General features: G+C 35.1%; 1 protein-coding gene across 1 annotated transcript in view; it reads right to left on the bottom strand.

Annotated features, from left to right (window-relative positions):
- The window catches only part of LOC142643983 (uncharacterized), a 34,019-nt gene extending 23,805 nt beyond the window's left edge, over window positions 1–10,214 (bottom strand). The window contains exons 1-4 of the mRNA XM_075818678.1: window positions 10,091–10,214; window positions 6,321–6,559; window positions 5,489–6,024; window positions 398–453 (exon numbers count right to left, since the gene is read on the bottom strand). Coding sequence (XP_075674793.1) covers window positions 398–453; window positions 5,489–6,024; window positions 6,321–6,559; window positions 10,091–10,214 — 955 coding nt within the window. The remainder of the gene's footprint in view (window positions 1–397; window positions 454–5,488; window positions 6,025–6,320; window positions 6,560–10,090) is intronic.
- Window positions 10,215–12,163: the final 1,949 nt, after the last annotated feature.

Genomic DNA, 12,163 nt, shown 5'->3' on the forward strand with positions numbered 1-12,163 from the left:
TTAGTTTGTAACAAATTTTTTGTAGGACACTAAGACTTGTAGTACGTATAATACGTACTACAGATACACTAATTACTTCTCTAATTGTTGTGGTCTTTATAAACGCACAGCACCATGTAAACACCATATTCGCCACTTTGGTTGGATGAGAAATTGTTCCATATACCTAGTATACTACAAATCACATAAAATTACATGACCTATAGATAGATGGGACTTGGTTTTATGTGAATAGAGATGCATATAAAACACCATATGATAAACACTAAATAATTTCTAGCAAAAAAAAAATGATACACTAAATAATTGCACTCGATGGACCTAAGTGTTTAAAATTTCAAATATTCTTGGAGCCAAAAGGGAAGTAATATTTAAATTGAAGTGATTATCATCATACCTGTAAAGTTGTTATCATCCAAATGAATTATCTCGAGGGAAGTACAATTTCCCAAACTTTTTGAAATTCCTCCAGCAAAATTTTCAAATTGTATACAGGTGAAGAGTAGCTAGTAGGTTTAACTAGTTATCGAATATGAGCTTTTATTTGGAAACTAAAATAATCAATTTGAAAGCTCATATCTATTCGTGCTTTTTTTTACCAGTTTCGATAGAGGAGAAGGAGGGAAAATATAAGAGGGTAGAATAGAGTTGGCCGGAAATTAGATAAATTTCCAAATACCTGTTTTATGCTGAAATCTTGGGAAACTTTAAACTTATAAATTATAATTTTCAAATGATTCGTACTAATGTTACATTTTTACATTAAGACTCTGTTTGGGAGCTGATGAAAGTTTTAACTTATTTTAGTTTTTAGCTTCTTTTTACTACTATTCAACTAGTTTCTAATTTTTTTTTTATACTTACAACAAAAGGTTTTCAGTTTCAACTAAATAAATTGTTCCCAAAACGAACCCTAAGTTCAGTCCTGGACATCACCATTGGGACATGAGGAGAAGCCAAATTAACCAATGGATCATTGATTTGTAGTTATGTCACATGGGAGTGAATTTTATATTCTCTGCATTGCTCTCCCTCAGGTCCCATATGGTCCAAAACCCAATTTTTTTTCCCTATTTGACATGCATTGCTCACTGCATCCTCTGCATTGTTCTCCATTATAATGATTTTTACATACCAAAACACTAGCATTCTAACAAATTTGTCAAAGGGTACAAACATATGAAGTTGGACCATGTTGAACCAGACATTTAACATAAACTCAAAATAGCAAAACATGTAACAAACACAACTCTCTGAGGCATTTTGTTAAACATCTAGCAAATAAGACTGATATTTTTACTTAAAAAAAAAGAACAAAAAAAAAAGAAAAGAAAAATGAAATGTGGACAACATAAAAGGAATTTGGACTTACAAAGAGAAACCCCTTTCACTAAAGGAATGAAAACAAAAATTCCAGTATTGGCAATTAAGAAAAAGCAAGAGAGAGAGACTAGTTGGAGAGAAAGAGAAAAGAAACTCACCAGCACCGTCGCCTTAGGCCTGATTTGGTCGAGTTGGAGCCGTCAACGATGAGCATCAACAGATCTGGATATTGTGATTTGGGAAAGTGTTTTGAGTTTTGGTGAAATGGTGTCGTTGCAGATGGTTTTTTTTTTTTTTTTTGCTTGGTATGCTTAGTGGAATTCAATCGCGTCATATTATAATTTACATATGCTTGTTTCTTCTCATTTCATTATCTTCTCTTTACTTTCTTTTAAATCAAATCCAATAACAAACTATATATGCTTTTTTTATTAAAAAAATTAAGGAAATTAGAATAAATTCTATAGAGTAAATCTTTAGTTTCTATTAATTTATTTAAGAGGAACTTTTCTAAAACTCCCAAAAAACCAAAACTCTTTTTTTTTTTTAGTTCTAAATTTTAAAGTCCTTTAAAATATGAATATAACCACTAATTTTTTATAACACTCCCTCTAAACTGACCATGGAAATCTTTTAGACTTAAGTTACACATATTTTTTAATCCAAGTGGGCCCATTTATGGCTTTTCCCCCACTCACAATCTTTGTAAATTTGTAAAATATGTTAAGTCTTTCTCATTCAGTTACAAATGTAATTCTTTCTAGACATCTAGTCTTTGCCTAACTTCACAATCTAGTTATATCAATACTAAGATTCTTATTTGTCCCCCTCAATGTCTCTATCCAATATCTATCTTTTGCATTTGATAATGCAATTTTTTTATGATATGATCTGGGTTATGTCTAACAAAGGCTGTGCTGCTTTTTTATTGAGGATCTTAAAAGGTTCTGTACCCGTACTTAAATTGTGGCCAACTGTGAAGATGGCAAGACTAGAGTGGAAAATATGTGTTGGATTTATGAGAATATTCTTGGTGGTGTTGTAATTGGGAAATCTTCCCATTGTGCTATCAGCTATGTAAGAAGCTAGATAGTATTGTCTTGTCCAATTTGGTGAAATGCTGCGTATTGGGGTTTCATGTTTTGAAATCTGCTGGACTCGGGTTTCCACAACTTTTAAACCACAGTTTTTATATCATTTTAAACAACCATACTAAAAATCTCCAACCAAATGGGCCCCAATTCTTTACTTTTTATCTTATTTTGAGTTTCCATAAAATCTTTCCTTAATTAATATATATATATATATAATTTTTTTTTTTTTAAATCAGCCCTCTAACTTAACTTGTTCCTAAAATCTCAAAATTTGATCTGCTTTAGGCTCGGCTCAACTTGTAAATTGGGTTTGGGTTTGATTCTAGGCTTAAATTTCACATTCTCAAATTAAAAGTCTAAAACATATACTCTAAACCACTACGTTCAAATTTAAACCTGAAAAAGCAATCAAATTTTCTTGACACACCTCGAACTTAAAAGCTTAGATCATAATTATAGGGTTTAGGGTTTAGGGATTCCTATTATCTTTTTTTTTTCCTCAAAGAAACATTAATACTCAAAACAAATTTTCATTTAAAAAAAAAAATCAGTGAATCAAAGCATCAAAATTACATAGACATAGAGATAATTCGAACTACTGACCATCAAATCAAAAGGCAAACCTTAATTCAAAATTAAATTAGAATTTGTTCCTTTTGTTAGAGTATTCGCATCCGGTTTCTTCAAAAAAATTCATTTTACCATCTTAAAAGTTACTTTATCTATTATATTATACCATTTAACAAAACACCCAACATCCTAACTTTTATTTTCCTATACAGCACATTAAAATAATATATATCTATACAATAAAATATACAACACAAAACCATCTCTCTTCTTTTTATTAATAAAAAATTGAAAATACAATAAAATAATATTATTTAAGAATACAATCTTGCTACAGTAGCCTCTTACTTGCAAGAGGCTACTGTAGCACAATGGTATATTTTTTTTACAATTGAAACTTGGAGTAAAGCTTGCTTTTAGTGTTTGTAGATGGTATAATACAATTTGGATAGAACTTATTGCTGAAAACTGAAAACACTGTGGCAAAATAATTTTTAAATGGGTAAAAAATACTGTTCATGCCAAAAGTTACTGTTCATGGCCAATGAACAGTGACAAACACGCGTAAAAAAAAAATAAAAAAAAAACTTGGACGTGTACACGCATTTGCACTATCCAAACGCCCTCTAATGCTCCAAGGGCCATCATGATGTTGTGTAAATATGGTGTGCAAATAAGAAGGTGATTCAATTTAATTTAATTTAATTTAGGTATTAAATAGGTAGTGCACGTGGTTTTGTAGATTGGATAGCGTTTGCGGATTCCAGCCTCGTACAGGAGGATTAGGATTCCGTACTTAAATACTACTATTGTACAATGTAACTCTCGAAGAATCATCATTCCCCGCAAACTCAAATCCTAAATACAACTTAAATAGCAACTAAAATTGGGCTTGTAGCCCCCACACCCAACACTAACATTGCCACACTTTGACTTTAAGGAGTTTTTTTTTTTTTTTTAATAATTTGGGTTTATTAAATTTTAATTAATCATACTAGTTTTCAAAGACTCTTCTTTAAAAATAAAAATAAAAAAATTGAAATCAAAACCAAAATAAAACCCAGGTTCTTGTATTAAAAAAAACCACTTTAATTAAAAAGAAATAAAACGTATCTCCCCCCCACCCCCTTTTTGTTTTTCTTTAACCTTTTTTTTCTTTCTTTTTTGTATATGTTTAGCTCTATCAAAAATATTCCATAAAAAAAAATCTATATACAAAAAAAAAAAAAATAGAAAGTGTAAGGAGATGTGTTACCTAATTTTATGGGATATGGAGAAACATGGTGAAAAAAAAAACTGTGCTTTTTTTTATTTATCTAAAATTTTGAAGTTTTATTTAGGCTCCACGTCTCAGAGTCCATGGCTTAAATGCCTTTTTTTAAATAGGGTCAGCCTCCTAGAGTCCATAGCTTAAATGACTTGAAATTCCTTTGTATGATAGTATAGATAGATATAGATATAGATAGAGATAGATATATAGACATAGATATAGATAATTTCATGAGATAATAATTCATTTTGTAAAAAACCACTATTAGAAAGATCCTTGGCCATCCTTGGCTCTTCGGACCACATGCCTTGGAAAAATTGATATCTTCCTTTATATCAAAGAATCAAACAGATCATTGGCCGTGCCTAACTCCTCAGATCACATGCCTTGGAAAAATTGATATATATATATATATATATATATATATATATATATATATATTTTCATCTCCAAATGTCGAACAAACCATTTATTGTGTTTAGTCTCTCGAACCGCCTACCAGGGTAAATCAGCACATCACATTGCTTTTGCAAGTGTTGAAATTAATATTGATTATGGTTAGTCCTTCCGACCATATATGTTGGGGACCCTTATAATAGTGATCTGGATGATTGAAAGTCCATGAGCATCACTTAAAGCATTTTGTAAGCGTATCGTACATACATATTTGTGATTTAGCTGGTATCTGGATGCCTCATAGAAAATATCAAGTTTATAAGGAATGATGTGAATGATCACTCCATTGTAAAGGATAGATTTTAAAAGTTGTGAGGTTGTTTTATTAATTTTGTTGATTTAGGAACCTTTGATTCCATTGGATAAATAAGAGGGTATTATCCCTCAAGTAGACTACGAAGTGGAAAATGTCTTGCTGCCTCCCTAGCTAAGTACTAAGAAAAGAAGAAATTCTATGATTTAAACAAGGTGATATAAATTATCATAAACAAGGAACGCATGATCTTCATTGATTTCACTCTCGGCAATTTGCTTACAAAAGTTTACCTACATAGTGTCAGAACGCCATCATCAATGAAAGCATATAAATCAAAAGTCGCGAAAGAAAAGAAAAGTAGCTACAAAAGAAACAAAGCCCTAGGAGCTAAACCTTGGAGGCAGGGGCAGGATCTTCTTTGCATGGAGGAGAAGGGTCATCCTTCTTGTTTGGTTAAGAGGCGGTAGTATCTTTGACCGAGGGCCCGATCTCTTTAGATTGAGCCTCTACCTCTTTCACCTTAGCAGCATCTTGGCCTTGGAATCATCCTTTGCTTTGGCCGCGCCTTCAGCCTTAGTATCATCCTTAGCTTTAGTAGCTTCCTTGCAAGTGATATTGTCCTTGGCCCTAGTAGCAGCTTTGGGTTCTTTGGGGGCTTTAGGGGAAGGAAGAAGACCCTTCATGACCAGGGGTTGCTTAAAGGATTCTAGGTTTATGGCAGGGGCACCGGGGATCTCGCGAATATTGGGATGGTAGTATATTTTCCCAGGTTGCCTCCACTCCGAGGAGGCAAAGACCCCTGCAAGGTCAAGGGCTTTCTCCCAAGTTTCTTTGCAGTAATCCCTGCATACCTCGGCTAGTTCCTCAGCTAGCCGAATCTCAGTCTTTGCTACTCCTTGTTTATAGGATGCTTGCTTTGCGGCCTCTGCAGCTTCCTCGGCCGCCCGAGTAGAGACTTTAGCTTTCTCCAACTTGGCCTTGAGATCCGCAACCAATTTTTGCAGAGTGGCTAGATCTATCTCTTTGAGATGGAGTTGTTTTCGCTGATCTTCTCCCTGCCTCTAGGCACTCTCTATGCCAGACTCAGCATTCATCCTCGCTCTCTTCTCAACAGTCAACTTATTAAATAGCTCCTGTCTTTCTTCCTTCACGGCCCCCAATTTTTTGATGGTTTCATTGTGGGTCTGGATCTCAGCACCTGTTTCTTTCTTTACGTCCTTGATCCATTCCTTAGCAATGAAGACTTCTTAGATAGCCTACAGAAGAATAGTAAACTGTTACAGAAAGAAAGATGACAAAAAAATATAATATACTATAACATTTGTCTAATTTCCATGATAAGGGGATTTACCATGGCAAGGTCCCTCTTCAGTGACAGGAAGAGGTCTGGCTGCCTTATACGCTTTAGAGCGTCCATGTCCTTTGGCAGGAGGAGAGGCTGCTCCAGTGCTTCAGTGATGTAGGCTGAATGCCCTCTCTGCAATTCTCTGATAGAGGCATTCAGTGGAATAGCCGCCCCCTCTACCTCCAACCGAGGAGCCCAGATGCGGTGCTGGCGCCCTTCAGTAGCAGTTGTCTCCTCGCTATCGTCTGTAGGAGCAATTTTTATATCTTTGCCTATGGCCAATTTCTATTGTTTGGTCCCCTTTTGAGGGACCATCTCTCCCTCCTCCAGCTCTTGCTCTTCCTTTTCTTTTTCAAGTTATCCATAGGAAGCAAGGTTCCAGTCATGGTTTTGGAAGGGGGAAGCTAAGGAAGGGTGGGCGGAAGTTGTGTTTTTGGGGCTTCTTTAGATGACAACCCCATCTACCGTGCAGCCAACAAAGCCTTTAAGCTCTTCCCCGGGTTCAAGGCCATTGACTTGTCCTTGGATTCACTATCTTCCTCGATGATGATTAGTGAAGGGAAGTGGGCTGTTGATCTATTGGGCTCGCTTTCAGAATCCGAGAGTTCGATTAGTTTAATTGGTTTTTCTTCTTCTTCCTCTACTTAGTATTGGTCTATTCCTCCTCGAGAGATAAACGTGAGGAGGTAGATCCTTCTTGGGGTGTTGTTGCTGCAGGACGTGTAGGAAGAGGAGTTGCTGCTATTGGACGTCCAATGAGAATGACAGAAGGGTCGTCAAGCAGATCTTATGAAGTAAGGAATCCTACTTTAAAGACGTCTATCCTTCGGCGCCTACGGTCACCCGTGATGATTGCATTACCAATTTCTTGGAAGTTAGACGATAAGAGTTCGTATCCCAGAATGAGATGGACTGCCCTCAATTGTCCGTCTTTGCTCACGAACACTTTGGATCTTAAAACTCTGTTGAGATTCTCGATATTGGACAAACTCAAATGAGGTGCTACGTGTCACCTATCTGCAAAAACATCCGAAAAGCCACAACCAGTTAGACCAATAACAACCGCCACCTAAAAGGAAATTAAAAGACAATATGAATATGAATGAGATAATTAGAAAAATTCAACCCCCTGCCAAGGGACCTAATCCTATGGAATCACACCTAGTGTTCCCTCCTCAACTGGACAATGAGGACTGTTGTACCACTCCTTGGAGGCGATTAGGTAGTCGTCCTTCATGCCTTTGTTAGATTTGGAGAGACATGATATGACCCCAACGATATTAGACCTAGACTTAAGGTAATACCCCGCATCCTTAAGTGAACGACATTCGTACATATGGACAACATCGTGTTATGTGAGTCTCAAGCTCATTTGCTTGTTGAGAGCATCAACACAACCTAAGATTCTAAACATGTTAGGTGCACATTGGTTCGGGCATAATCTATGGTTATACAAGTAGTCTCGGGTTACGTCCCCCATGGGAAGCATCATTCCTCCTTCTAAAAATGTGATTATGGGAATCACAACTTCCCCTTCTTTTCTATCGTTGTATGTAGCATCTGGGGCACAGTACCTCAAACCCACTCCCTAGGAAATGTGGTATTTGGCTCGGAAACCATCCATACCGGTGGGGGCGTCTACTAAACATTTGAATCTACCTATTTAGATGAAATAAAAATGAAGATTTAGAAAAGAAAAGGGGTAAAATTAATGGCCGAGGACAATAGCCGAGAAGAAAAAAAGTTTAGAAGCGTGAAAACTTATAAGGAAATGAATAGACGATTCTTCAGGAACTTCTTGGAAGTTAGGAAAATGAGGAATTCTTAAGGGCTAGTCGATTTCTAAAGTAATGGAAAAGTTGCAACCTCCCAGGCGTTTGATATGAGAGGTGGTATTGGGCGGGAGTTATCCCGCTCAAATTTCAAGGAGAAATTTAAACCATTAGATGTACATCCCACTGTTGGACGTGGAAGACAATGCGCTGCCTGGAGCAATTAATGGGGGCGTTGTGGGTTTTGAAGCATCAGAGGTAGTTTTAAAGGAGGGAAATGACATTCTCACGTGTAGCAGTTTAATAAGCGTGGGAAAGTTGTGGCATTGGGTCAAAACCTCAATCTTCTCCTCGGATGGAAGAGAAAAATGAAGTTCTGAGGGGCTATTGTGAGGACAAAAGGTCCAAGGCATGTTTTTGGGCCTTGGGCCTGACCCGGGAATAATTACCTATCCGAGGAAGAATTGATGGTAATACAGGTGTCAAACTTAAAGGCCACAAGCTGACTATTGTGAAATAGGTTAGTGGAAATAATCCGAGGAAGGGTATCACCTCAGCCAAAAGAAATGAAGATCAGATGGTACGCTATGTTGACTAGGATGATATTTTTGAAGGTCTGGTGGGTGAAGATATATTTTCCAAAGGCACAGAGAGGAAAAATGGATAGGAAATATCTTAGAGAAAGCTACTATCACCGCATTGAATGCTCTGTACCTAAGTCTCTAGCCGCATTAATGAGGAAGTGATACCTGAATAGTAATTTTCAACCTTACAGCTATTACCTAAGGACTTCAAGAAGGGGTTGATGGGACAAGTATCAAGCGAGGCAGTTGGAATCTACACATGGATAGCAAGAATGAAGATAAAGAAGAACTATAAGAAGGAAGGAGTGCCTGTAAAAAAAAGGGGGGGGGGATCGGGAAAATAGAGAGAAGATTGTACTGTAGACCTAAAGATCAATAGTTATAATCTGTATTTGAGAAGAGTGAAATATAAGATCCAATATTCTCGGCTTGAGTCTGAGAACGATTTTTGTTATATAAACTACTCCATGTGTATGGTGTTGTAATCTAGCCTATCATCGTTGTTATTTAAAGTCATTAGAACTTAGGTGTCAAGTCCACTCTCTACAAATTCATTATATTGGGCTTTTTGGACCTATCCCAATCTTAATCTTGGGTTTGGGAGTAAATTGTGACCTTACAATAATAATAATAATAATAATAATTCTCCACCCTAAAGCTTTAACCCTATTTTCTACTTCCATATCTCTCTTTTCACCTGGACCTCTCTAATACTTTCTAATTATCTAACCTTTTTAAGAACTAGTAGTCCTATAAATAAACAGTTGATGTAGTAAATTCTAACTATTTCTCATTTAAGTACATTATTGACGTAATTTTTTTCTTCCCAACAACCACTAACAATATCAATAGTTTGTAAAAAAATTTGTAACTTTAGTATTTTCCATTAAAAAAAATGTACTTTTTTTAATCTACAACAGTATATAGTTGAATTCAAGATTTAAAGCATAATTTGCCCAAAAAGGAAAATAATTTGATTTAAAGTTCCCATTTTTTTTAAGCGTTGATCAATAAAAAAAAAGGTTGAATATTGCTAATTTTTTTTTAAAACTATATATCAATAAAAAAAAAAAAAACATAGTCCTATTTTTTTAAAAGAATTATGCTAATCAAATTATGCTAACAGTTGATCAATAAAACATCTCATATATAGTTAAATTCAAGATCAACAAAACTAGAAGATATCCTAGGCATTTTCCACTTTCATTCTCAACATCCTCAAATTCTAGAAAAAAAAAAAAAAAAAAAAAAAAACCTAAAAAACCTAAAAAACCTAAAAAATCTTTTCCTCAAACAATTCACTATCAGTTTACATATGAGAATAACACCTCCCAAGGCGGATTGTTATATTATTGCCCCCCATGGAATTTCACCAGCTTCCATCTCTTGATATATATTGGTTACAAATTGAAAGGCTGACATGAAATTTTGGAAAGATTTACTTTGGATGAATTAAGGCCCTTTTCTAGAGCAATTATTGTGTAGTCTGGAAGCATTGCTTCGAGAGCAATGCTAATTCCCAAACTACTCATTAAATTTCCCATTGTCTGTTAATAGTCTCACTGCGAAGATCCACTTTGGATAAATGAAGGCCCTTTTCTGGAGTAATTATTGAAAAATCATTTAGGCAAGCAATGCATGCAATAAGTGCTCTTGGCAGTATGCTTGGCAATTATTAAAAAATAATAATAATGAATTCACCAAAAAATTAAGAAAATAAAAATATTTAGATGAAAACTGAAAATGGAAACAGTGGTTGGAACTCAAAAAGTTATTATTAATTTATAACTTCGTGGCAAGTGAGAAGGAAATTGTCTCTTCTGAATTATTAAGTCCACTAAAAAGACTGCTAAAATAATTCTCGTAATCAATGAAATGCTAACACCTATATAGGTGTAAGTCAACTTTATAATCGACGCAATAAAAAAATTAAAAAAAAAATCATCCGATAATGTCACATATATATAAGTGATAGTGTTATTGTTGGGGGAGACTAGGGTGGACCAATTCATTAGTCCTCCAGGGGGACCTACCCTAGTCCATGATTTGAACACTTCATTGTAATTAATTGGGTTTGAAATTTGATGGTATTGAGTTGAGTGTATAGTTTACTTACCTCTATATTAACAACACTGCAACATTTGTTATTGACTCGCCTTCCTGATAGAATCTCACTTTTTTTTTCCCCTCTTATTTGTGTTTGTTTCTATTAATTAAGCGGGGGAAAAAAAAAAACTAAGAAACATATAATTAATCGAAAAATTTCAAACAAAAAGAGTTTTTTTTTTTTTGGGGGCATTTTAGTAAATGCGTACAACTCATTACCAAAGATTGTATAATATTTCCCATTTGCTATTTAACCCCTTATGTGATGTAGCTAAAAAGGCAACTCAGGTGCCTATAAACCAATGCTAATATAACCCAGCTCTTTTGTGAACTTCTCCCTGTTTGGTATCAAAAAAAAAAAAAAAAAAAGATTGTATAATATTTTATTTTGTATTGTCTATGTGCAAGTAAAATTATCAATTATATATGATCAGTAAGTGTTTGATTGTTCACACTACTTCTGAATCTCAAACACTAAAACCATTTGAAGTTCTGGGGTAGCCACCGGCAATAATGTCGTACAAGTCTTCTCAACCCTGGTTCAATAGAGAAGCATGGCCTTTCTTGTGAGTGGGTTTGCTTTGAATGGATGTGGCCCAAATCATGAGTGGACCTAATGACACGGGCTGGGCCTAAAGAGAGTTTCAAGTGAGCTGTGGGCCTAAAATGTTTTTGATGGATTTAAATTACTTCGGTAGGTCTATGGGTACTGTATCTGCTTAGGGAAGTTGCTAATTAATTATTATATGGAGAGGTTGCTATGATTGTGAAGATTTTAAGAGATTGTTAGGTAAAGTGATGGTTTTTTTTTATTAGAGTAGAAATGGGAGAGAGCTGAGTGAGGTGGTTTTGCTATAACCACAACTTGGACCACATTTTAAAAGCCTTGAACCAAAAGGCCAAGCCTCCTTAATATACTGAAGATGAAGTAGAGTTATACACCAGCTGCAAAAGACCCAACAGACTATTTCTATGTGGAGATTGCTTGCGACATCTTATACTCATTGATAATCCTTGCTCAAGGTATTGAATCAAATCCGAATTCCCAGGGGCATCACTCTTGAAGCTTTGAATTCAATGATTGGGTCCATGAAGAATGAAGCCTCTTTATCATGTTTTATGATATGGATCTACCACACAAGGGGCATCAACCCATAAAATATTTTAGTTAAAGTTATGAGATTTTCTTAAAGCCTTTTAATTTAACATTAACACTTTTGTTTATTTTTCTTCAATGTTGTTTGTTAAAAAAGTGTTTAAAACACATAATGAAATAAGATAAAACAATCTTATATTTAGTAGTTTCAGTTAGCTCAATTAGTAAAGTCTGTTATTGTTCAACGCAATCATATCAAAGTTAATTAGATAGGCTTGATTAGTTACTTAA

Source organism: Castanea sativa, chromosome 7 (genome assembly GCF_040712315.1).
Source record: "Castanea sativa cultivar Marrone di Chiusa Pesio chromosome 7, ASM4071231v1".
In the NCBI taxonomy this organism is placed as follows: Eukaryota; Viridiplantae; Streptophyta; class Magnoliopsida; order Fagales; family Fagaceae; genus Castanea; species Castanea sativa.